The following is a 23,557-nucleotide window of genomic DNA, read 5'->3' on the forward strand; positions in this document are numbered from 1 at the left end:
AAATATGGATAGATGTATAATACGTGATATAACCTACTTCAACAGTCTGGTATCTTTCATACTTTAATAATATATATGTATTTACATATATATGTATATATATATATATATACGTGTGTGTTTGTATGTGTGCATATGTATATACATATTCACAAATATCTTGGACAATATTCGAATTCATTGGATCTACTTTAAAATTTTGAGACTGTATGTTATTTTATCTTATTTCATTGTTTCTTTTCTTTATGTTTCTTTAGTATTAATAAAACTTCTTCTACAAATATTTGTTTCTTATATTATTAGGTTGTTTGTGCAATGTGTTCTTTTTTTCTTTTTTGTTTTGTTTTGTTTTTTTTTTTTTTTCATTTAATCTTGAAACTTTTTCGTTTATAATCTGTTGATATTGTTAAGAAAAATTGTAGTTTACACTATAGGACGCATTAAGATGCACAACTTTTTATATAGTATAATACAATTTTTTTTTTATATCTATAATAACTTTGTAGGAAAAGAAAAAGAAAACTTTAAAGGAGTATTTTTTTTTTAATCCCCCTTAAGCTACAAATAAGCATAGTAGAAAATAAATAAGGTTTTATTCAGCCTAGAAAATTATATATATATATATATATATATATATATATATATATACATACATGTATATAGTTTTATAGTATTTCAAATTATTTTAATTGAAATAATTACTTTATTGGAAAAAAAGAAAAAATAAAGAACAAAATTATTTTCTTTATATTATAAAACAAAAATGAGAAATCTGATAAAATAATATTTTTTCAGGACAATCAATGCATGAGAATCAAGATATTAGGAGACTGTTATTACTGTGTCTCAGGATTGCCAGTTTCCCGACCTAATCACGCATATAATTGCGTCAATATGGGCCTGCAAATGATAGATGCTATTAGGTAATTAAAATGTTCATTGATTTAAAAAGAAAAAAAAAAATATATATGAAAATGGAAAATCATCGATAATTTCATGCTAATTTTCTTTCTCCTTTCTTTTTTATTCAAGTCACATAAATTCATTGAAGTTCATGCACAAATAAAATTTATAAATGATTACAACATCATGACAATGAAATTATTAAATATACGTTGGCGACGGATCATTTTAATATTTCCATTTTGATGATTTCAACTTAAGAGAATATAATTTACAAACCAATGAAACAATAAAACTTGATAATTAGTTTTTAAAATATTTTCATTTTGAGACTATTTAAGAATTTACGTTTCTTATCTTTCTTTTCTATTTTCTTTTCTCTTTTCAAGATTTGTACGAGAAGCAACTGGATTTAACGTGGATATGAGAATAGGAATTCACACGGGAAACGTTTTATGCGGTGTCCTAGGTCTTCGCAAATGGCAATTCGATGTTTGGAGCGATGACGTTACTCTTGCTAATCATATGGAGAGTGGTGGTCTTCCTGGGTAAGATCAGGCTATTGAAATTGTTGAAAGGTATGAGATATGTTCAGATAGAGTACAAGAAAGAGAATATCAGAGAGAGAAAGAGAGAGAGAAAGAGAATAGAGAAAGAGAGAATGTTAATGAAATGGTTAAAATCAGACAATTGAAATTGTTAAATGTATGAGACATGTTTAGACACAGTAAAAGAAATAGAAGAGTAAAAGAAAAGAAAAGAGAGAGAGAGAGAGAGAGAGAGAGAGAGAGAGTAGAAGAAAGAGAAAATGTTAGTGAAATGTTATAAGTTAAAATCAGACAATTAAAATTGTTAAAGATATTAATGAAATGCTATAGGTTAAAATCAGACAATTAAAATTATTAAATATATCAGACACTTTGAAAGAGAGAGAGAGAGAGAGAGAGAGAGAGAGAGAAATGTTAATGAAAGAAAATTAAATAAAATTACTTTCTATTGTATCTAAATCTTTGTCAAGGAGGGTCCACATAACAAAAGCCACCCTTCTTCAACTTGGTGATCGTTTCGAGGTCGAGCCAGGGGATGGTGGATCGCGTGAGACTTATCTGGCTCAGCACAAAGTAGAAACCTTTCTTATAGTGCCACCTAAGGTAGGGTTTATAATAGGACATCTTCAATGTCTCTTAAATCTTTTATCTTTTTCTTTTTTCTATCTTCTTTCTTTTCTTTCTTTTTTTTTTAAATGTAAATTTCTTAAAAAAAAGAAAAAACAATACAAAGAAAGAAAAGAAAAGAAAAATCAGTCTTGATATAAATAATCATCAGTCTGTTATTTAAGATTTATGTAACAGATTTATATAATAAGATGAGACTGTCGTGTCCGTGTGTACGTGCATACGTGTGTGTGTTTGCGTGTGCGTTTTCTTTTTTCCTTTTCTTTCTTATACGTAATCTTCTTTAACGTTCAAAAAATTCATTCTTTTTTTTCTTTTATATATATATATATAACATAGAAATCATATTTTAATAGTAAGTTTCATGTTAGAGCACATGGAAACACAACAGTTGGAAATTTGATGAAATCATGTTTACAAATCAGACTTTATATACATACCATACGAGCGTATTAATTTCGATTTTAGAAATAGATAAAACTCTCTTCTCATGACGAGATTACTATCGGTCATTCAATTATGCAGAAAAACAACGAAGAAAATGGACTAGAAAATGGTGGCAATAGTATTCGAGGACCTGGCCCTATTCCTACGAGGTAATGTAATTTTTTTTAACGTTCTGTTTCGATTTTTCTTTTTCTTTTTTTTTTTACATTTCATTTTTTCTCATTATTCTCATTCACCGTCAGTTCATCATCGATATGTAAAAAATAAATATTTTTTTCTTTCCTTCTTTCTTTCTTTCTTTCTTTTTTTCTTTCTTTCTTTCTTTTTTTTTTTGGTGATGATAGATCGAGACCTAGCAGTAAAATGACTAAATACGTGGAATGCTGGGGTGCTGATAAACCTTTCGCAAATATCGCTGAAGCAACTTTAGCAAAAAATATCGGATTGACTGTAAGTAGAATGAAATTTTTAAATATATCACGTTTCAATGATCGTTTCTTCTGATATGTTAATTTTGTGCTATTTGTTTTTTCTTTTTTTTTAGAGCATCGCCATGATCGAGTCTAATCTTTTAGCAAACAATACCAATTGTCTTGACGTCAAGTGAGTCTCATTTATTAATCAAAAAAATCAGATCAATCGCTTTTTGAACACTATTCGTCTTGTCTAACTTTTGTCTAAAAAAAAAAAGAAAAGAAAAACGGGAATATATTTAAGATGATCGATAAAAATGATCGTACGTTCCTAAGCCAGTCTTTATTTAATTTAAAAAACATTAGAGATTTTTCGAACGATCAATAAAAATGAGGACATTCTGTACAAAAAAAAAGATTAAAAAATAAAAAAAGTAAAGTAAAAATAATGAAAAAAAAAATTTTTTTTTAATATAAAAAATAAATTCTGTACTCTTGTCTGATAAATAGGCAATGGTGTGGTGGTAGCGAGGACATATTACCTTTCACCTATTGGTTCAAGGATAAGCATCAAGAACTTCAATATAGAGAACAAAAAGATGAACAATATCCTTGGTATCTTATCGCATCCAACATCGTTTACACAACTATGTTTTGCATTCAAGTAGTTTATTTACCAAGGTGAAATCAAAATCAAAGAAATTCTATTCTATGATAAAAAGAGAAACAAATTAATTACCATACGATAAATGATGGACAAAGATGATTTATCAAAGATAAATATAATTTTTCTTTGATTCAGGAGCGTGACCGTTTATGGATGTTTCGCAGCTGGTTTGGTTTCCTTATCGATAATCGCTGGAATATCTTGGTTTGCTGGAAAAGCGAGATGCGAGAACGAATTGGACACACCAGGACAAGTGGCACTTTGTCGTGGAATGAGAATGACTGTTTATTTTATCACGGCATCTTTGGCAACTGCTTCCTCCGTGATCAGTTTAATCGATATCGATTATAAATCTTATCAAGATGCACCGGTAGGTTCAATATTTATTTGTTATTATTAAAAAATTAACGATGTAATTCTAATTCAATTTTTTTTATTTATTTATATACATATAATTCTATATTGTTAATTATATATTATATAATTAAATAAGAATTATATATATATTATATATTTATTATAGTATATAATTCTATAATGATTAATTAAATATAATCATTTATAATAAATCTAATATTTTAATAATTTTATCATATTATAATATCATAAAATATTATCATAAATTTATCACAGATAATGTTGTCATTTTAACGAACTCTATTGTTATTCCAATAAAAATTAACAAAATTATAATTATCAATATTTCTTTTTTAGTTGTATGTATACTCGGCAACAATCGCATTAGTCGTCAGTTGGACTCATCTACGAGTAGGCTTTTTGTTAAAATTCATAGTGATGATAATATCAATTATCATGATATTGCTAATTTTATCACAGGCACCGATCATAGAGCTTTATTACGTAAACCACAGATTGTTTACCGAGTAAGTAAATAATCTGTTTTATTAAATACGATTCTAATAAATGACAATTATTCTTTAATTGGTTTTTCATAAAATTTACATTTATAGATTTCAAGGGCTTAATTATTTGCTGGAAATAGGATACTTATTGTTATTGGTCGCATTTGTACTTCATGTCTTAGACAGACAAGTTGAATACACTTCAAGAACAGATTTTATTTGGAAGAGTAAGCTCAAAGTCGAGCAAGATGATGTTGAGACTATGAGAGGGATTAATAAAATTCTTTTAGAGAATATCCTTCCTGCGCATGTGGCTGATCATTTTCTAGCTACTAGAACAACACAGGTTGAAATCAATTGTCTTGTCTCTCTCTTTCTCTCTTTCTCTTCTTTCATCAACAAATTTCTTTTTCAATAAAAAATATTTTCTTCCAATCTGTTAATTTTAGGATCTCTATCATGAAAGATACAGCAGTATAGCGGTAATGTTCGCTTCTATACCAAATTACAAGGAATTTTACGACGAGACTGATATAAATAAACAAGGTCTTGAATGTCTGAGGCTTCTCAACGAAATTATTTGCGATTTTGACATGCTATTGCTGAAACCCAAATATTCGGGTATTGAGAAAATCAAAACTATTGGAAGCACTTACATGTTGGCATCTGGCTTGAGTCCTGGAAAAGAGAACACTGAAACCAAGGTTGTAAAATTATTTTGTTTTAACGGAGATCAAGAAGAAGGAGAAAAAGATGTGTAGAAAATTAAAAAAAAAAAAAGAATGAAATTATATCGAATTAATTATATTTCTTTTCTTCAATTTTTTTTGTTTTCTATAGGATCCCTTGCAACAACAAGATCATAACGTGATCGTACTCGTTGAGTTTGCTATTGCATTGATGACAATTCTCGATCAGATAAATAGGGAATCTTTTCAAAGATTTAAATTGAGAATGGGTAAGTATTTAATATGGAAAAAAAAAGAACTAATTGGAATATTTTGAAAATAATTATTTTCTTTCGTTTCGTTTTTTATTGAAACATCAAAACATTGAAACATCTGTTAAAAATATTTTCATGACAATAATAAGAAATAATATTCTGATATTCGATTATTTTAATAACTAAAACTAATGAATTGGATTATTTTTGTTTGTTTATATTAATATAAATAATTATAATATCGCATTGATATAGCAATATATAACATATTTTATATTAATGCCGTAACATTTTATCTCGTTTTTTTTTTATTAATTTATCCAACATTACGCTGTAATATTTATTTATTATTTAATATTTATATCAAATCCGTATATCGATATAAAATAAAACTAATCTAAACTCTATCGTCGAAACAATCGATATAAAAAAATAAAAATCAAAAACTAAAAACTAAAAAGTAAAAATAAATTGCAATTTAAAAAAATTATTTCCTTCCTTCAAGGTCTCAACCATGGTCCGGTGATAGCAGGTGTAGTAGGAGCACAGAAACCACAATACGATATTTGGGGCAATACGGTGAATGTTGCATCAAGAATGGACAGTTGTGGAGAAATGGGAAAGCTTCAAGTTACCGAGGATACCGCAAAGATATTAATTGCAGCAGGATATGAATTAGTTTGTCGTGGGCCAACCTTTGTAAAAGGCAAGGGAACGTTAACGACGTATTTCGTCAAGACTCCATTCGATGATAAAGAGGATAATTATTAATCCTCTATACCTGATTTCTATGCACGATCACTCGAGATCAACTCAATGAGAACAAATTGATTGTCTCGTTGATTGTTATTTGAAAAAAAAAGAGAAAAAAAAAAGAAAAACTTAAACTTTATTCTAGCTGGAAATGTTTTAATCGTTGAAGGAAAATGAAAAAAAAAAAGAAAATTATAGATAATGCTTGGTCTACGTTTCCTTCGTACACTACAATATATCATATCCGTGTAAATAATATAATAATAATAATAATGATGATAATAATAGTAATAGTAAAATATTATTGATAATAATGATGAAAAAAAAAAAATATATATATATATATATTCATAATCATAATCGTTATATGATTGTGTTCTTAAAAGAAATGTGAAAAATGATATTACAAATACTCGAAGAAGTTATAACGCGATGATCTCATGCGTGTATTTAAGAATTCAAGATTCATTCTTGAAATATTCTAAGATAAATTCGAAGACCATTGTTTTGTTTTGTTTCATGCTTAAAAAAATCAACATCGAGAGGCATTTCGACACGTGACAAATCGGTGAACAAATGTCACTGTCGCTGTATAATACCATCTCTGACTCTTTAAAATAAATATATTTGTTGTACTAATTATATCGAGTCAATCGTTAAGTTACTGTCTTTCAAAAAACGTATTATTATATGATACAGGATGGATCAGAAGTTTTTAGATGATTTTTAAAGATCAATCGTTCGTTCTCTTGATTATTTTAGACTTGTAATTTTATAATCTAAAAAAGAAAAAAATTAGTCTGAACAATTTTGGGAAAGTGTTCGATTTTTTAAACATTACTTCAGAACTTTTGATCTACCCAGTATACATGCATATCACTTTTTTGGATTCATCTACTATATTAAAAGATAAGAAAGAGTTAGTAAAAAGAAGTATTATTTCTTTTTTCGATTATTAACTTTACAATCGTAGGATAAAGATGTTCAATTTGTTACAATCAAAGATCAATTGTTATGCTAATTGGATCGATTAATTTATCTTATTGATAAGACAGATATTTTCTTTTTTATTTTCAATTTATAGATAACAATGTCCTTGATTCTGAATACACCATTCTGGTTCCAATCTGTCAGCACCGATACCTCTTTGAACTAATCTCTGTCTTTGTCTTAATATTCTATGTTCAGCATGAATCCAGGTTGAAGTAGGATCGGACCAAAGTCTTTCCGCGAAAGCTGCTGACCTTGGCCATAATCTTGAATCGACTGAAACACTATCGACCTGTTCGGTCCAAAGTGTTACCTCTCCACCTAAAAACAAATAAAAAAAGAAAGAAGAAAAGATTCGTTTGTCAGTTTACAAAAGTAAAAGAAACTAATTTTTGATCTGTTAGATCAACGATGTATTTACCTAATACAAATTGCTTTTTATTTGTACCAAAACCTTGTTTCCTAAGAATGGACATCGGGGAATTGTCGTAAATTAATTGCCAGCCTTTGTATGGTGTACACCAGTTGTTACCTTCGCCAACCCATGCTCCAAAACTATGAAAGATATACCGAGTTCATTAATAGGATTTTGTTTTGGTTTGTTTAGGATTTTGTTTCTTTTTTTTTCAGGAAGAATAATAAAATCAATCGAAAGATCAGAAAGAATAGCAAGATCTTACCCGCAATCGAGATAGAGAGCATCGTAATTAGAAATAATGACTTTGAAGTTGTTGCTTATCAATCTACCGATAGTGTCATCGGTACCAGTGGTCCAGATTTGAATGATATACTTCTTAGGATCTAAGTATTTGATATTCTCGTTATTGGTAAGTCCACTAGTCCAAATAATAACAGGAATCTCTTTTCCTCCGTTGGCCAAAGTTAACGTTTCAAGTGCTCTGTCTTGGAAATAATCCCAGAGCAAGTAGAAATTCGATTCTGATAGATTCCAGCCTTTGGCTAGCATCCAGTTCTTGATGACATCGCTGGAGTTCCAACAATTAACGTTGACCTCGTCACCACCCATGTGAAAGATATCCGGATGAAAATCTTCCAACATTTCTTTGTAAATACCTTCAAGCATTTCATAGACCTTGTCGCTGGTTGGATTTAATTGACCGCATGGTGGCTCGACACAGTAACTTTGCCATGGTTCTGCTTTGAAACATACTGTTGCATTATGACCTACCTGTTCAAATCAATCCAAGTGTATTCAGAAAAGATCATTTTATACAAAGTTTCGTATAAAAAAGAAAAAACAAGAAAATATTAATAATATCTAAGTAAGTCATTTATCAGATCATTTAATCATAAATATTAATCTTCAACGTGTGTTTGAGACGATCAACTATAATAAAAATATATGTGTGAAGCTTTTGATAAAAAAGAAACAGAAAGAAGATAATAATCTGTGTCAAACATTAAAAACTTTACTTGCATAAGAAGTTTGCGCATAACTTTAAAATAAGATTTACCCATTGCCAGCCTTCTCCAACGTGAGCAGGTGCATCGAACTCTGGTAAAACACGTACGCCACGTAAAAGAGCAAACTTCATGATATCTTTAATGTTTTCCTTCGTATAGACTTTGTCCTTGCCATAGGAACCGTATTTGGTGAACAATGGATAGTTTTTAACTTCGTATGGAAAACTGTGAGTATCGGTGATGTGCCAATGGAAAGTATTCATCTTTGACATGGACATTGCTTCTATGGTCTTTTTGATCGCTTCAACGCTAATAAAATTACGACTAGTATCCAACAAAATGCCACGATACGGATATACTGGTTTATCCTCGATATAAGCATCATGAATGATCTGTATTTTATCTCTCAAATCATCGAATACTATCAATTGTGACAACGTTTCCAAACCATTTCGAGCACCAAAATAAGTCGTTGCTGTTATTTTTACACTTGTCTGTATAATGATGGTGGTTAAAAAAAAAAAAAGAGACATCAAATTTGAATTACTAAACAGTTTCGAATAAGAATGATGATTTAATTCTGAGGGAGAATGAATACCGGTTTGTAATAATAATGTATCAGAAAAAGAATAAAGAAGAAACAATGATAATAAAGATGATGATGGAATCGTGAAAGAATATCATAAATTTTTTTTTCTTTTTTTTTTTTAGATATCGATGAACGAATCTTAATCTATTAATGCTAATTCTTCATAGATGAATTATGTATGAAATGAATTAATCAAATTTTTATAGAAATCAAAAAAAGAAAAAGGAGGATATAAAAATACTTACAGATTTGTCATTGATCTGATAAATTTGTAATTTGTAACTTTCGTCGGTATCTAAGGTCAGTTGCACGTCGTTCAATTCAAGAATATCAGTAACATTAATTATCAACCCTACTCCCTCGTTTTCAATGGGTTCACCAAGTTTTTTTATATTTTCTTTGAATATGTCAATATTCTCTTGCAAGAGATTACCTACTTTCGTATTCGGATTTATACCATTTATTTTAATATCATTGATATTAAGAGGCAACACTGAACTGCCCAAGGACAAATGTCCTGTTGGTTTCGGCCATAAAAAACCATTATCACCACATAATAATTGACAAACTTTTAAAGACATTGGAGATGATACTTCTTCTGTGATCTCTTCTTTTACACAGTATCCACTGTTGCATTTGAAATGCCATGGTGAACTATAAATAGAGTAGTAACGATATTAAATGGAATATAGTTATACATGAAAGAATAGAAATGCACAAGTGAAATTTATCAATATTTCAGAGATCAACTTTATCTCTGTTTTTAAATCTATCAGCTTAATTTATCAATCCGAGTTATTAATAAATAATATTTAGACGTTCAGAAATTCATTTTTATTTTTATTATTATTAATGTAATTATTAAAAGGATTTTACAAACAAGTTGTCAATTTTAGAAAAAATTGATCTAAAATTATAGTGTTACTAAGGTAAATCATAGTATATCATTTTATTATTGTTATTATTATTATTATACTTATAAAAAGCCTTTTAATAACTACGTTATTAATTTTAGATAAGAGTAATACAAAATTATAGTATTACTATGATAGATCATAATATATAAACACAATGCTATTATGTTATTTATTACATATTACTACGATATTGATGCTATGTCATACTGCGTATATATTACTACAATAACATTGTGTTGATATAAAATTACATTATATTTTATAACTCATGTAAACAAAGCAAAAGAAAAAAATTGATTTAGATTTTTAAAAATATCTTATCATCTGGCTTTTTACAAATATTTTTAATATCTTCTATATCTTTTACTTCATCCCAGATATACACTGCTTATCAACTGATATTTGTTATATTTCATTGATTTTATCGTATCGAGAAAATATCTCGAGAGATCGAGCCCGCGAAAAACTTTGAAAATACGAAGTAAGCGCGCCACGACGTCCTCCATGTTCTTTCAATCGGTCACGTGACCCTCCCGCTCATTTGAAAAAAAGAAAAAAGAAACAAAAAAGAAATCCACGTTACTTACGATTTCTAATCGAAAGAACGGTCAACGTGCCTATCTTTCACCGACCGGTTATATGCATAGATTAAAATCTGACACTTTTAATCGTAAAACTTTTTATCTTTTAAGTAAAAAAACATGTTTACAATGTAATAGAATTGTCTATAAATTTTATGAAATAAAATTTTCATAAAGTTCGCGAACATTTTTAATATGTAATATTTTTAATATTTAAAAACGAAAAAGATTTGAAAATCGTTTCTCATACTCTGACGACTTCAATTTGGTTTAATCCTAACGAGTGTCAATTATATCGTATGCAAATTGTGACTGAAATATCAAAATTGAGAGTCGCCAAATTTTACATAGTATAATACAACAATATAAAAAAAAATATAATATATATACATATGCATATATATATACACACATACATATATATATTTCAAGTATAATTTGAGAAGATTAGATAAAAGTCATTAGAAAAAGTTCACCGCGACATAGAAAAGAGATCTCTATGAAGCAACATTCACCTTAGTAACATATCTATTATTGAAAAAAGTAGTCCCGTCGATTACAATGAAACTTTTTAATCTAATTATTTAAGATTTGTGTTATCATAAATATGTAAGCAACATAATATATACATACATATATATATAATATATATATATATATATCATAAAATAAAAAAGGTCACTTACTTGTATACTTTCTCGGCAACGACGAAATCGCTATAGGCTTCTAAAGCGAGGACAAAGATAAATGTAATAGCAATCATGTTTCTCTCTTGGAATTCTACCTATACTGACTACAAGAAACTGTGTCCGTCGTCGAATGATTGCCTACTTCGGATTGAACGAACGGTTTTATCCTCCTTGAAAGAATGATTCCGTGTGAAATGTAGACAGGAGTGGGGGTACATTCATATATGTGTGTGTGTGTTTTACTGTGTGAAATTTTAAATTCCTTTTCTACTTTTGACAACTTCAATTTTTTTAATTTTAACAAATGTCAGTTATACATAAATCAATGATGTGACTCATGTCAAAATGAAAAGTTAAATTTGTATAAATTTTACATATAATAACACGCACACGCACATTACGATAATAAAGGTAATATTTAAGAGCAATGATTTTGATTTTCAAATTGAAACGATATTATATTTTAATATTTGTTTATTAGTATAATTTATTTATTAATATAATTTATAAGTATAATTGAGACAGATCGTTTTTGAAATCGGATACGATTTTTAAGAAAAGAAGATTGCAAGTATAGTTCGAGAATCACCGCTTTTAATAATTTGAATTAATCTAATAATTTAATTAATATATTAATTGTCAAAGTAATATTGCAAAAATTGGTACATTCACTTCTAATATCTCGTATAATTTTTGGTAGATAAAAAATAGTGGTGATTTTGTTCATTACGAAATATACTTTTTTTAATCTTAGCATTATAAAAAGAATTTTTTAAACTTTTTAAATACAATATGTAAAATAAAGTGCTTATTATTAATAACTTTTACAACATTTGATATATTAATTATAATCGAATATAAATAATTGAATAAAAGCTTATCTTTAAAAATTCTTATACAAGATTGTATGATTCATGAGAGAAGGAAGGACACGAAATACATATCTTAGAAATGTTATATTATTGACGTTATAAATGGCAATAAACATTTATGTCTAATATATACAAGATAATAACGATTCATTTTAGAAAGCAAAAAAAGATTTGATAATTAAATTTCTAATGAACATGTATGGTACATATCAGCTTTAATGAATCGTTTGATTGCTTGATTTTTCATTCGTCTCCACGTACTGCTCTGTATTTAGCTAATTCATTTGGAAATACTCTATTTAATTCCACTAACATGTTAGCTTTAAATTTTCTGTATGCATCTATCTTTCCTTTAACTTGTTCGTTCTTCGTCAATGCTTTTTCTATACAATCTTTAGTATATAATTGTGGGTTTCTACCTTGGTCAATATAACTGAAACATAATAAACTGTTAGATATCTGGTGTTTTATAGATAGGAATAATGATTCAATGTGTGTAGTTGGAATCATAAATAATAATAACTTACTCGAATACTTCTAAAGGTACATGGACATCTTGAACTTGTGATTTGAGTTTATCTATTTCTTGTAATCCATTTACAAGACCTTGACTAAAAAAATATAAAAAATAAATGTAAATAAATTATAAAAACGTAGGCATAATCTCTTTTATTGAACGTCTTAAATTGATAACAGTAGATACAACATAACCAACTTATCAAAGTTGTAAAACTACGGCGTATGTTTCGTACTTACATTTTTTGATTGAGTACATTTTGACCTTGAGGTTGAAAATCACTAACTATTATTCGAATCTGCCTAACATTTTCGATAAAAAGTTCTAATTGTGTTTCCAAATTTTCCAAAGCTGAAGCCATCTTTACTATTTACACCAGGCTACGAATACGCTTAATATCACCTTATTTCTAACTTTGATCGCTTGGGAGCGCTACTTGTTAAAGATCTATTAAAGATGGCAGTTCGATCGATGTGACGTAAATACTTAAAAATTTTTAATGAAATATAAATCAAAATTCTTTCGTAATGGATAATATTCCATACACACGTAGTTATTTAACTGTATAAAACATATTGATATTCTTATTTGTATCTTTATTTTTATTTGTACCTTCGTAAAAAATATACATTGTAATAAGTATTGTTATACATATAAGATATATATATATATATTTACAGATAGTAGTAAGGCTAATACATTAATTTCCTTCTACGATAATATCAGACATATCTGGAAGTGAGGAAAGTTTTAAACATTTTTCATTGGCTAAATGCAGTAAAGATACTATTGCAATAGGGACACTCAATGCTTCTACGTTTACTTTCGAAAGTTCATTGGGTAAAGTTTTATAAACAGTGTTGAAATGTTTAGATTCCTTAATTTTATTCGTATTCTCATTTTGATTTGTTTTTTCCATATCATTCGTATCATTCTTATTGGACGTTTCAGTCAAAGATTTCCATATAGTTTTCTTTAATTGACGCATATCAATTTTTTTGGCACGCAAAGGATATTGTAAAAAGATTTTATTTGTTAATATTGGTGCAGTTACTAAGTTATCATTAGTAAATGCCATCTGACCTTCTACTATATTTTCATCTCTCAATTCATCAGAATCATTTCTTTCTTGCATATCACAATCTGCATCAATACCAGGACAAAAGTTTGACATATCGTTTTCATTATTGTAATCATAATCTTCGATATCTTCAGCCAATTGCGTGATCTTCGTTAGATCTTTTTGCCTAGGATTTGCAAACATTAAAGGACAAAGATATAATTTCATTATTTGTGAAACATCATAATGTATATCTTCTGGTAAAGTTATTTTTTCTTCGGTCCAATCTACTCTGGCTGTTCTAACTAAAAATTTCACTCCTCCATGGCTAGGTAAGAACTTTTGTTTGAGATCAGACTTTGTATCATCAGCATATTTAAGTTCTATCTCTTTTTTCTTTTTAAGTGCTACCTGATGACAAGTTTCCACTACTTTACTGTTACTTAAAAATTTATTAAATGTTTTAACTTTCCAATAAGAAGGGCCTGCCCAATGAATTAAATTTATATTATTTTTCTGTATGAAAGAATATTCTGATGTTTTATTATATTCAGGCATTTGCTCTGCCATAACTTTACGAAAGTCTACTATATTTTCTGCTTCTTGCGGATTTCTCATACACATATCTCTATTACTGGTATCTTGCATGTTAAAATAATCTATAGGTTCAAATTCTTCATCGGCAGAAGGTATACTTGCATCAAGATCAAATTGAAATCTATTTTCATTGTTTTCTTGCGTCAGTTGTATGTCTTCCGGTTCATCTTCCGGTGACCATTTTAAAAATTCAAAATCAGAGAAACTCAAACATATATCTGACTCTGAAAAATTTTCTATTACAGATATTGTATATTTCTGAGAATTCTCATTCTCTTTTTCTGTTTCATTTAATTTATCTAAAATAATATCATTATGTGTATTATGATAAAAGCCTAAATTTGCATGATGTGGTAACACTATTTGATAGAGCATATCAGATGAACATAGATCACCTGATCCTATAATCATTTGCGAGGGTAACATGGTCTCAACAGATCCGTTTATTGCATCTTCTGTAACAATAATCTTATGTTTAGTTCTTTTCTTTTTTTTCTTCACTTGAGTTTCTATTTGTTTTTCTCCATTTTCTTCTGTATTCTCAGATTGCATTGGCTCTTCATTATTAGAGTTATCATCCTTTTGTCGATCCAATGCACCAACCATTTTCAAAATCTCTGTATATATACCATCCACACGAAATCCATAAATTTTTGTGCATACATCCAGTGATGTACTAGCCACTTGCAAATTAGTAAGTTCAGAATTCCTTTTAGTGACCATAAATGTCATAAAATCTATCATTTCTAAGCTAAATGCATTTTTAGCATTAATTTTATTTTCAGCGTTTAATTTGATACAATGAGATATGAGTTCAGTCATTTGAGGTTCTGACATTTGCGCTAAAAATCCTAGACCTAAAGAACGTCTCTTCTCATTAACTTTTGTAGATAATGGTGTACTGGTTGATGTAGCATCACGTCTTAAAGCTAAACGTTCTGCTTCGTCATCATTTTCCTTTAAAGCTGATAAGGATTTTTGTACGATAGATTTTCTACGTAATGGTGAAGATGTAGTCGAAAAATTGGACACATTTGATTCTATTACTACATTTGCTAAGCCTTTCTTTGCCATCTTGATAGTTGATGTAAAATTCCGTTTGTGAAATTTTTATAGAAATAAAACTTTTCCCTTCTTCTCAATTTCTTAAAAGTATTATATGACAGCTGAAGAAATATGATCCTAAATAAACAAATTAACAAATATATACATTAAGAAATTAACACTGAATATACTTTAAAAATTGGCACAATATATAATAGTATCGTACTAATTACACAACCTTCTACCTTGTATACTATGAGAGATAATGTCATTATAGAATGTGTATACAAAACAATCAACTCTTTATTTCACAATATTCATCATAAATTTACATTTAACGGCGACAGTTTAAGTTTGAATTCGTTTATACGATTCAGTGTTTCAAAGGTTATCATTTTCTGCGCATAGCAGTAATACATAACCAATAAAAGTGAAGCAATCGTTCAAACTGATTGGTCAAAATCCATAACCAATAAGAAATGACTAGCGATTTAAACTGATTGGTTGAAATTTAAAAATGAGTGCCATGTTCGTGCAGCCATCTAATTGGATGTAACCTTGATATAATCTTAATTATGCCATAAAGTATTGAAAGTTTATAATTTTTAATTGTATATATATATATTTTTTTTCCATACACATACAAAATATAGTTATTATTATTATAATATAATTATTTTATATCTATTATAAAAGAATTATATGTACTATTTAATACAAATAAATGCAGAAGTAACGATTGTTTGTATATAACCATATATGTGCTAAATATAAAAATCCATATATTTGTTAAATAATTGAATTTATTCATTTTTATTCAAAATCCAAATTTATAATTTGGATGTATAGGTTAACAAGACTATTATGAAAATTGAATGTTCTCGTTGTTAGGTTTTCTAACGTGATTGTTTTTAATAGACAGTCTGAAAAAAAATGTCTTTAAAACACGTCGTTGTAGGCAAGTTTATGATTTCTATTCTTCTTTTTAACCAATGATTTTTCAATGTTTGAGTCATTTTATGAAAAGATTGTATCATAGATAAGATTGTATAATTCTTAGGTGGAGGTACTGGATTTATAGGGAAACGTATAATAGACTTATTATGTCAAGAAGGTATAACGTATACAATTGTTTCACGAAAATCAGGTCCTAATAAAATTTCTTGGGTAAGGAGTTATTTTAATTGAAGAGAACAAAAATGTTTTCAAGCTGATGTAAAGTAATCATTTTTGTTCAATTGTTCTTACGAATACTATAGACAGACGTAAAGGAAAATGGTCTTCCAAAACATACATCTGCTGTAATCAATGTTGCTGGTCAGAATGTACTTGATCCAACAAAACGTTGGTCGTCAGGGTTTAAGCAAGTTGTTAGAGACAGTCGAGTGAAAACTACAGAAACTTTAGCCAAAGCTATAGAGCATACAGAGGCTAAAGCCTTTGTTACTATTTCTGGTGTTGCATGTTATAAACCTAATGATACGACATATACAGAAGAAAGTGAATGTATATCTTATGATTTCTTATCAGGTAAAATGATAGACAAAGAATAACATAGGTCTGTAATGTATATAGATTAAAATAAAAAGTTTACTTGTGTAAGAACTTTGTCGTGACTGGGAAGCTGCAGCACAACTTCCACAGGAGTGTAAAATTAGACAGGTCACTATTAGATCTGGAGTAGTGTTAGGTAAAGACGGTGGAATGATAAAACAAATTTACTTGCCTTTCTTACTTGGGCTTGGTGGACCTATTGGTAGTGGAAATCAATATATGCCATGGATACATATTAATGATCTTGCTAATATATTTTTATTTGCTATAAAAAATGATAATGTATATGGTATTTTAAATGGTGTAGCACCTCAGGTAATATGTATAAAAATATTTCAAACAAATTGAATGATACATAGTTTAGTATCATTTAATAATAAGTTTATTTCCAACAGCCTGTGACTAATAAGGAGTTTACAAAAGCATTTGCTCAAGCATTAAAACGACCTGCTATAATACCTGTTCCAAGTATTGCTTTAAATCTAATTTTTAACAAAGAACGTGCAAAAGTCAGTATCAAATTTTGTTGCTATATTTTCATAGTATTTAGATCATGTATGAACTTTTAAGTATGTTATAGATGATGTTGGAGGGACAAAAGGTACTTCCTAAAAGAACTGAGGAATTGGGATTTCAATATCAGTTTTCCGATATAAATAGTGCCTGCAAAGATATTGTTAAATAAATTGTACTCATTTCTTATTTATCCAATAAGATTTGTATATCTATAAGAGTATTTATAATTATAATAGAAAGTGTGTAGTAAAACGCATATAATTATTATGTGTTTTAACATAATATTTATTGACATAAATATATGTGAATAAAATCAATGTAACTTGATCTAAGATAAAATTAACATAAATTTATATTATATAATTTAGTCAATAAAGATTAATAATTAACATTAACAATGACAATAACACACAGCTACATATGTAAATTATGAATGTAGGATTTCTTTTTAACAAATCTTTAGATTAGTATCATGTTCGTAAGAACGTACAGAAGTAGGTTTCATATATTTAGAATAAGTAAGAGACGCACTATTTGCAGTATATGGTCCTTTTCTTAAATGCTTTTCTTGACAAATCTTAACAATCTTTTCAGATCCTAATAATGGTGAACTAAGATGTTGTTGTAACGAATGTTTAAAATCATTCATTTCATTGGTAGAATATAACATTTCTTTAGATATAGAGGTAGATTTATACTTTTTAGGCAATTTCTTAAAACATTCCTTTCCTGAATCTGAAACAACAACGAGCTGGTCGTATGGATCACTTGGAAAACAATCTAAACATTGCATACGACTCATATTCAAAAAATAATTGATTTCTTTTCTTAAAATTTGTATTTCTTTACGTGTTAAGCCATTCATATTAATAGAAATAGTTTTTCCACTTTTATGAACAATAAAGAGGCCTAACTCTATAGATACTCCAACGTATCTTATATCGTCTAATTCCATCAGAATGGATTGTTTATTTAAAAATTTATAACATAACTTGTCGCTCCAAGTATATCTTGATATAACGGCCTCATTCGTTTTTTTATTTAGAATTAAATCTTCCCATTCCCCTAAAGCGTCCAAACAAAACGTAATCTCTCCCAGAATTGAAACGATCAGAAAAAAAATATTATTTGTCACGCGATAACATATCCAGATGAAAAGAATTGTATATACTGTAAAGGAAAATTTTTGACTAATTTTTTATTAATTCTTTGAGCTTATTAATGATCACAGAAAATTTTAAAAAGATGTAAGTTCATAAAAATTTCCAAAAAGATCATATCTTACAACCAAATATAAGCCAGGTTAAAAATCTTGGTCTTCTTGATATATGAAGTTTAGTTTTATCCAAATATATAAGTTCTGGTTTGGTCAATAAAATCATTTTATTCAAATTTTATACATAAGCTTTTCGATATTTAAAATAAGGATATATGAAAAAGAGAATTTGGAGAGGAACATGTATTGACAAAAAGGAACACAAACTATTTCTTGTGGGTTCATCGATTTCTTTTCGTTTTTCTTTTTTTTCTTCCATACAGTTAAATTTTGAACAAAATGTTTCTTGATTAAAAATCTAACCTATATGATAAAAGCCTAAGAAAAATATTTTCTTCTTTGTAATTGAATTTATGTTGTAGTTAGTTGTATTATCGTTTAAATCGTCTTCTTTTTAGCGCCAAATTTTTCGTTCAAAATATAATTTCGAAAATCATTACAAACAAGAAGGGATATTTTATATATTATTAAGAATTAAATATACACTAGCAGACACAATAAAAAAAAGTAAATAAAAAAATAAATAAAAATATATATTCTAAAATATATAATAAAAAAATATTTTATTGAATGTTAAGATACACAGTGTTGAAACATTTGATTTAGCGAATAAACAGAATCGATATATATATATACATATACATATTATTAAATTAATAAATAGAATAATAAGTAATACAAATATATAAATTATTACAAGAAATATTCTTAACTTTGTTCATTCAGTTTTCTCTAAAAACCTTCAACGACTTCAGCGACAGATACGGATAAAATATGAACTACAAATGCATGTATCCTATCATGTATCTATCGTATCTATGTATAATCCTATCATATATAACATAACAATCAGTGTAGTGGTAGGTTGTGACTAATTTAGTACGCTCGTATTTTTCTGTTTCTCATATTTATATCCTTTAGTGATTCATACTAAATACTAAATACGACGCTTTATTTCACATTATACATGGATGAATATATAATGAATAAATAATAAATTTCTATTTCGATAGATATATAATAACTAGTATATAAATTTCTGGAATAATAGACTAGAATAATAAGCCTTGGTTTGTTGATATTTGTATGAAAACATTCTAAGAGATCTTCAATGTTTATATTTGTCGAAGCACAAAGAAAGACTGTACCGGTGGTAACCTACAAGATCAGTCAAAAGTTTGTTCTTGACGACGTTACACGTAGCTATCGAGCGCAAGATGAAAATTTTATAGTATCGAAATTTTTCATTAAAATCATTTCAAGCGAATATATTATTGTTTAAATATCAATTTATTCGATTACGCGTATCTTCATATCTAATATAAATAAATCTAAACTTAGCAAAAATATTAATTCTAAAGTTGTTTAAAAAGAGAAGACTTTCAACTTTCATTCGTTAGGATAACAATTCGACGTAACAATCAAAGTCAATAAAAATTTTGTTTTTATCGATATTACTCCAACGATCGCGAATTAAAAATATTTAAAGTATTGAAGATTATTTTATGTTTATCGAGTACTACGAATTTTATAATGTTTATACGAATACAACATTGTATAATTATTAGTGTTCCGTGTACATTACACGTCGTTTAAATAATAATCAAATTATCAAAAATGTAAATTATTCAACATAACCATATGGAAAGTTAAAATTTCGATGATTCACTCGTCGAAATGCAAAAAAGAATTGACTGAACTGTTAATATCCATCCTTCATTTTCAATTAGCAATCTTTTAATTAATTTAACAGTTTAATTGTTATCGAAATATTCAATTAAAATTATTTTATATATCAGAGTGTTATAGGAGTTAAATAAAATTGAAATATATATATTTTATTCAATGAATTATTGTAAATTATTATTATACATATATTATACTACAGTAGTAACTACACTTAACCTCAAATGAATGTTAAATGATCCAAATAATTATTTATTTTAATTTAAATCTGAAAAATCAAAAAGAACTACGATGTTTACGACTTAAAATGCGATGTTATTATAATCAATCGTTGAAGGTTACTTGTACGAAAAAAAAAAAGAAGAAGAAGAAGAAGAGAAGAGAAGAGAAGAGAAAAAAAAAGTGATATGTTTATCGGTCGAAATACAAGAGAGATAATTAACTAGAGAATCAACGAAGTCATCGACGTATTTTTTCTTTTCCTTGTTTATAATACTTGTAAGAGTAAAATGAAATTATTTGTAATATTAAACAATCTTGAGTCATTATCTTTTATAACGTTTAAACTATCCGTAGGATTGTTTAATCAAATATTAATGATTCCTCTTCTTCGACGTTATATACTTTGAATTATTAAAAGGAATATATCAGTCTAAAAATAAAAAATATTATAAGATCTTATTTGCTCTCGATGAGCAATTAATTTTCTTCGTATCGCTTTTATAAAAAAAAAATAATTTTCATATACGAATTAAACGTTTCGCAAGGATCAATATAATGATCGATAAGAACTGAAGTAAAAAATTTGATATATGTGAAGAAAGAAAGAAAAAGAAGAAAAGAAAAGAAATAAAATAAAAGAGACGGAGAGAAAAAAAGAGAGAAAATGGAATATTGAAACGGAATAAAAAGAAATGCGAAGTATTACAAATTAGTGATAGGATTAATAATGATTATAAAGACAAGGATAAACGATAACGAATGAAAACAAAAGAATCGTTTCGTATTTTGTCATCGTATTCTCATCGTTACATTAGGTGTATCAATCGATGGATAATGAATCGGACGTCGTCAAATTATTGTATTATCGATTATTTTGAAAAAAAGCGTGGTGAAACGTGAAATTCGTGTAATTGAAAAAATAGAGATTTTTTTTCCTCTTTATCTTTCCTTTTTTTTTCTTTTTTAGACATTACCAGGAAAATTGGTACTTATATATCGTACTTTGTTCTTTTAAATATATTTTTTCTTCTTTTGTTATTATAAATTATAATCGTCGTATGTAATGTAAGGTATGAGGTAATTTATATAATATTTAATTATACGTATTATACACTTCTTTTATATATAATTGTTAATATTACTTCTTTGTTTATTTTATTGTTAATATTACATTTGGATATTATATTATTATTATTGTTAATTATTATTAATATAATGTAACAGTAATGATAAGAGTAATAATATAAAGTAAACTACTTTTACAGAGGAAATTACAAAAGAAAAAATATCTAATGGAATTCATCCTGCCTTCATGAATTCACGATTTTTAAATTATATTATATATATATAATTTTTATTAACGATATAACAATAAGATTATACATCTATACATTTAACTCGTTAAATGTATCCTTTTATTTGTCCAATTTTATGATATTAGAAATATTATAATATGTAGTATAATATATAAAAATATTTCGTATTCGATTTTAAATAATAATAATAATAATAATAATAATAATAATAATAATAATAATAATAATAATTAAGAAGCCTTGACTATAGAAAAACGATTTAGAAAAACTTACGTACAGTTACATTCTAAATTATAAAATCGTTAAAAAATTATTATTCTACAATTGTTGCTTCGTTGATACGTATAAAATAAATAGCGAATTATTTTCTAAGAGAGGATATTTATCTTTCTAAAATTTAACAATATCTCGGAAATTAAGATCCATTATCGTTGCAATTTTTATTTTGATATATTATTTTTACTATAGAATTGTTTGTTCAATATACTTATTAAAATTTACATACGAATTATCTTATATCTTAGAAGACGCAATTATTTTTTTCCATTTTGAAATGAATCAGAATATCTCCGATCATCAATTTATGCAAAGAGACAAAGAAACAGGTTATCGTAGTTTTTACTTCGCAGACACGAAATGTATACTAATCAAATGTGTATATGAAAATCCGTAGTGGGGAATAGGAGCTTCTCTTTCGTCGAATATTTCAGATGGCGCCACTATAGGAATATCTATTTTTTCACGAAAAATATCGAAAACAAGATTTTGCACCAACAAAATTGATCCGGAATATAACTCTTTATAAATTTTTACGTACGAGGTTAGATTTCTAAAACAAACGTTTAAACGAGGAAACGATTTATCCTTTTACAGATTCTATGAAAAAATTTTATTTATGTATAAATTACTTACGAAGGAACATCATTTTTTGATCGAATGATTTTTTGTTTCGATTATTTTATTTCTTTCGAAGGAAATAAAACTCAAAAAATCGACGGAAAAAGTCATGTATCTACGTTGAAACCTTCAGCTTTAATATGTAATTTCGTTCGTCAAAATCGGTCAAAAAATTACGGCTGGATTCATCGTTGGCATAAATCATATTATAAAACTATAAGTGATGAACAGCTTTAATAAAAGAAAAAAGAAATGTGTGTGTGTGTGTGTGTGTGTGTGTGTGTGAGAGAGAGAGAGAGAGAGAGATCGAGTGACTCGAGTGGCAGCACCATCGAACGGATAGATTAAGAAACAATAATCAAGATGGCGTGCGTTAGAAGCACAGCTGTTGTTTATCCACAAAGCAGCGTCTCGGTCATCTAGGTGATGTTCGTCGTAAGTGATACGTGTCATATGTTACGCGTTCCTTCGTGATAAGGAACTTGTAAAGTGACATCGAGATGGAAACGAGTAATCGAACAATTAGTAGTATCAGCAGTAGTAACGACAACAACGTAACGGATCAGTGACAAATCGTGTCTTATATCGAAAATTAAAAGACACGAGTACTCTGTGTGATCGTAACGGCGGCGTTGACAGTGGCGG

General features: G+C 27.7%; 6 protein-coding genes and 1 long non-coding RNA gene across 10 annotated transcripts in view; 2 read left to right on the top strand and 5 right to left on the bottom strand.

Moving 5' to 3' along the window:
* Positions 1-6,356, top strand: part of LOC127070558 (adenylate cyclase type 2) — a 39,823-nt gene extending 33,467 nt beyond the window's left edge. Inside the window, exons 7-19 of the mRNA XM_051008685.1 lie at positions 796-923; positions 1,293-1,451; positions 1,922-2,054; positions 2,604-2,674; positions 2,870-2,975; positions 3,070-3,128; positions 3,449-3,619; positions 3,741-3,975; positions 4,320-4,489; positions 4,577-4,814; positions 4,918-5,172; positions 5,309-5,426; positions 5,917-6,356. Coding sequence (XP_050864642.1) covers positions 796-923; positions 1,293-1,451; positions 1,922-2,054; positions 2,604-2,674; positions 2,870-2,975; positions 3,070-3,128; positions 3,449-3,619; positions 3,741-3,975; positions 4,320-4,489; positions 4,577-4,814; positions 4,918-5,172; positions 5,309-5,426; positions 5,917-6,182 — 2,109 coding nt within the window. The 3' untranslated portion in view covers positions 6,183-6,356. The remainder of the gene's footprint in view (positions 1-795; positions 924-1,292; positions 1,452-1,921; positions 2,055-2,603; positions 2,675-2,869; positions 2,976-3,069; positions 3,129-3,448; positions 3,620-3,740; positions 3,976-4,319; positions 4,490-4,576; positions 4,815-4,917; positions 5,173-5,308; positions 5,427-5,916) is intronic.
* LOC127070560 (chitooligosaccharidolytic beta-N-acetylglucosaminidase) lies at positions 6,261-11,513 on the bottom strand. Its single transcript, XM_051008689.1, has 6 exons — positions 11,353-11,513; positions 9,414-9,822; positions 8,630-9,073; positions 7,835-8,343; positions 7,576-7,709; positions 6,261-7,475 (listed from the first exon to the last, which is right to left on the bottom strand). The coding sequence occupies exons 1-6, from the start codon at positions 11,427-11,429 to the stop codon at positions 7,243-7,245; spliced, it is 1,806 nt and encodes a 601-aa protein (XP_050864646.1). The 5' UTR covers positions 11,430-11,513; the 3' UTR covers positions 6,261-7,242.
* A 783-nt stretch (positions 11,514-12,296) lies between these two features.
* Positions 12,297-13,151, bottom strand: LOC127070565 (mediator of RNA polymerase II transcription subunit 10). Its single transcript, XM_051008693.1, has 3 exons — positions 12,984-13,151; positions 12,755-12,838; positions 12,297-12,660 (listed from the first exon to the last, which is right to left on the bottom strand). Exons 1-3 carry the CDS (start codon positions 13,103-13,105, stop codon positions 12,471-12,473), a joined length of 396 nt encoding a protein of 131 aa, XP_050864650.1. The 5' UTR covers positions 13,106-13,151; the 3' UTR covers positions 12,297-12,470.
* Positions 13,152-13,302: 151 nt separating this feature from the next.
* On the bottom strand, positions 13,303-15,836 carry LOC127070559 (condensin complex subunit 2). Of its 3 annotated transcripts, none has more exons than XM_051008686.1 (2): positions 15,691-15,836; positions 13,303-15,583 (listed from the first exon to the last, which is right to left on the bottom strand). In XM_051008686.1, the coding sequence occupies exon 2, from the start codon at positions 15,473-15,475 to the stop codon at positions 13,445-13,447; it is 2,031 nt and encodes a 676-aa protein (XP_050864643.1). In that variant the 5' UTR covers positions 15,476-15,583; positions 15,691-15,836; the 3' UTR covers positions 13,303-13,444. The 3 variants fall into 3 exon arrangements, with proteins under 3 accessions (XP_050864643.1, XP_050864644.1, XP_050864645.1); XM_051008687.1 differs by having other exon boundaries at positions 15,684-15,836; XM_051008688.1 differs by having other exon boundaries at positions 15,672-15,836.
* Positions 15,837-16,184: 348 nt separating this feature from the next.
* Positions 16,185-17,913, top strand: LOC127070561 (epimerase family protein SDR39U1). The gene is made up of 6 exons (XM_051008690.1): positions 16,185-16,403; positions 16,506-16,612; positions 16,705-16,975; positions 17,049-17,314; positions 17,395-17,508; positions 17,580-17,913. The coding sequence occupies exons 1-6, from the start codon at positions 16,379-16,381 to the stop codon at positions 17,682-17,684; spliced, it is 888 nt and encodes a 295-aa protein (XP_050864647.1). The 5' UTR covers positions 16,185-16,378; the 3' UTR covers positions 17,685-17,913.
* A 7-nt stretch (positions 17,914-17,920) lies between these two features.
* On the bottom strand, positions 17,921-19,232 carry LOC127070564 (uncharacterized). 2 transcript variants are annotated; one of them, XM_051008692.1, is made up of 2 exons: positions 18,801-19,232; positions 17,921-18,250 (listed from the first exon to the last, which is right to left on the bottom strand). In XM_051008692.1, the coding sequence occupies exons 1-2, from the start codon at positions 18,895-18,897 to the stop codon at positions 17,964-17,966; spliced, it is 384 nt and encodes a 127-aa protein (XP_050864649.1). In that variant the 5' UTR covers positions 18,898-19,232; the 3' UTR covers positions 17,921-17,963. The 2 variants fall into 2 exon arrangements, with proteins under 2 accessions (XP_050864649.1, XP_050864648.1); XM_051008691.1 differs by having other exon boundaries at positions 17,921-18,685.
* A 3,532-nt stretch (positions 19,233-22,764) lies between these two features.
* Positions 22,765-23,165, bottom strand: LOC127070583 (uncharacterized). Its single transcript, XR_007784586.1, has 2 exons — positions 22,928-23,165; positions 22,765-22,844 (listed from the first exon to the last, which is right to left on the bottom strand). It is a non-coding gene; the product is annotated as an uncharacterized LOC127070583 (long non-coding RNA).
* Positions 23,166-23,557: the final 392 nt, after the last annotated feature.

Source organism: Vespula vulgaris, chromosome 18 (assembly GCF_905475345.1).
Source record: "Vespula vulgaris chromosome 18, iyVesVulg1.1, whole genome shotgun sequence".
Taxonomy (NCBI): Eukaryota; Metazoa; Arthropoda; class Insecta; order Hymenoptera; family Vespidae; genus Vespula; species Vespula vulgaris.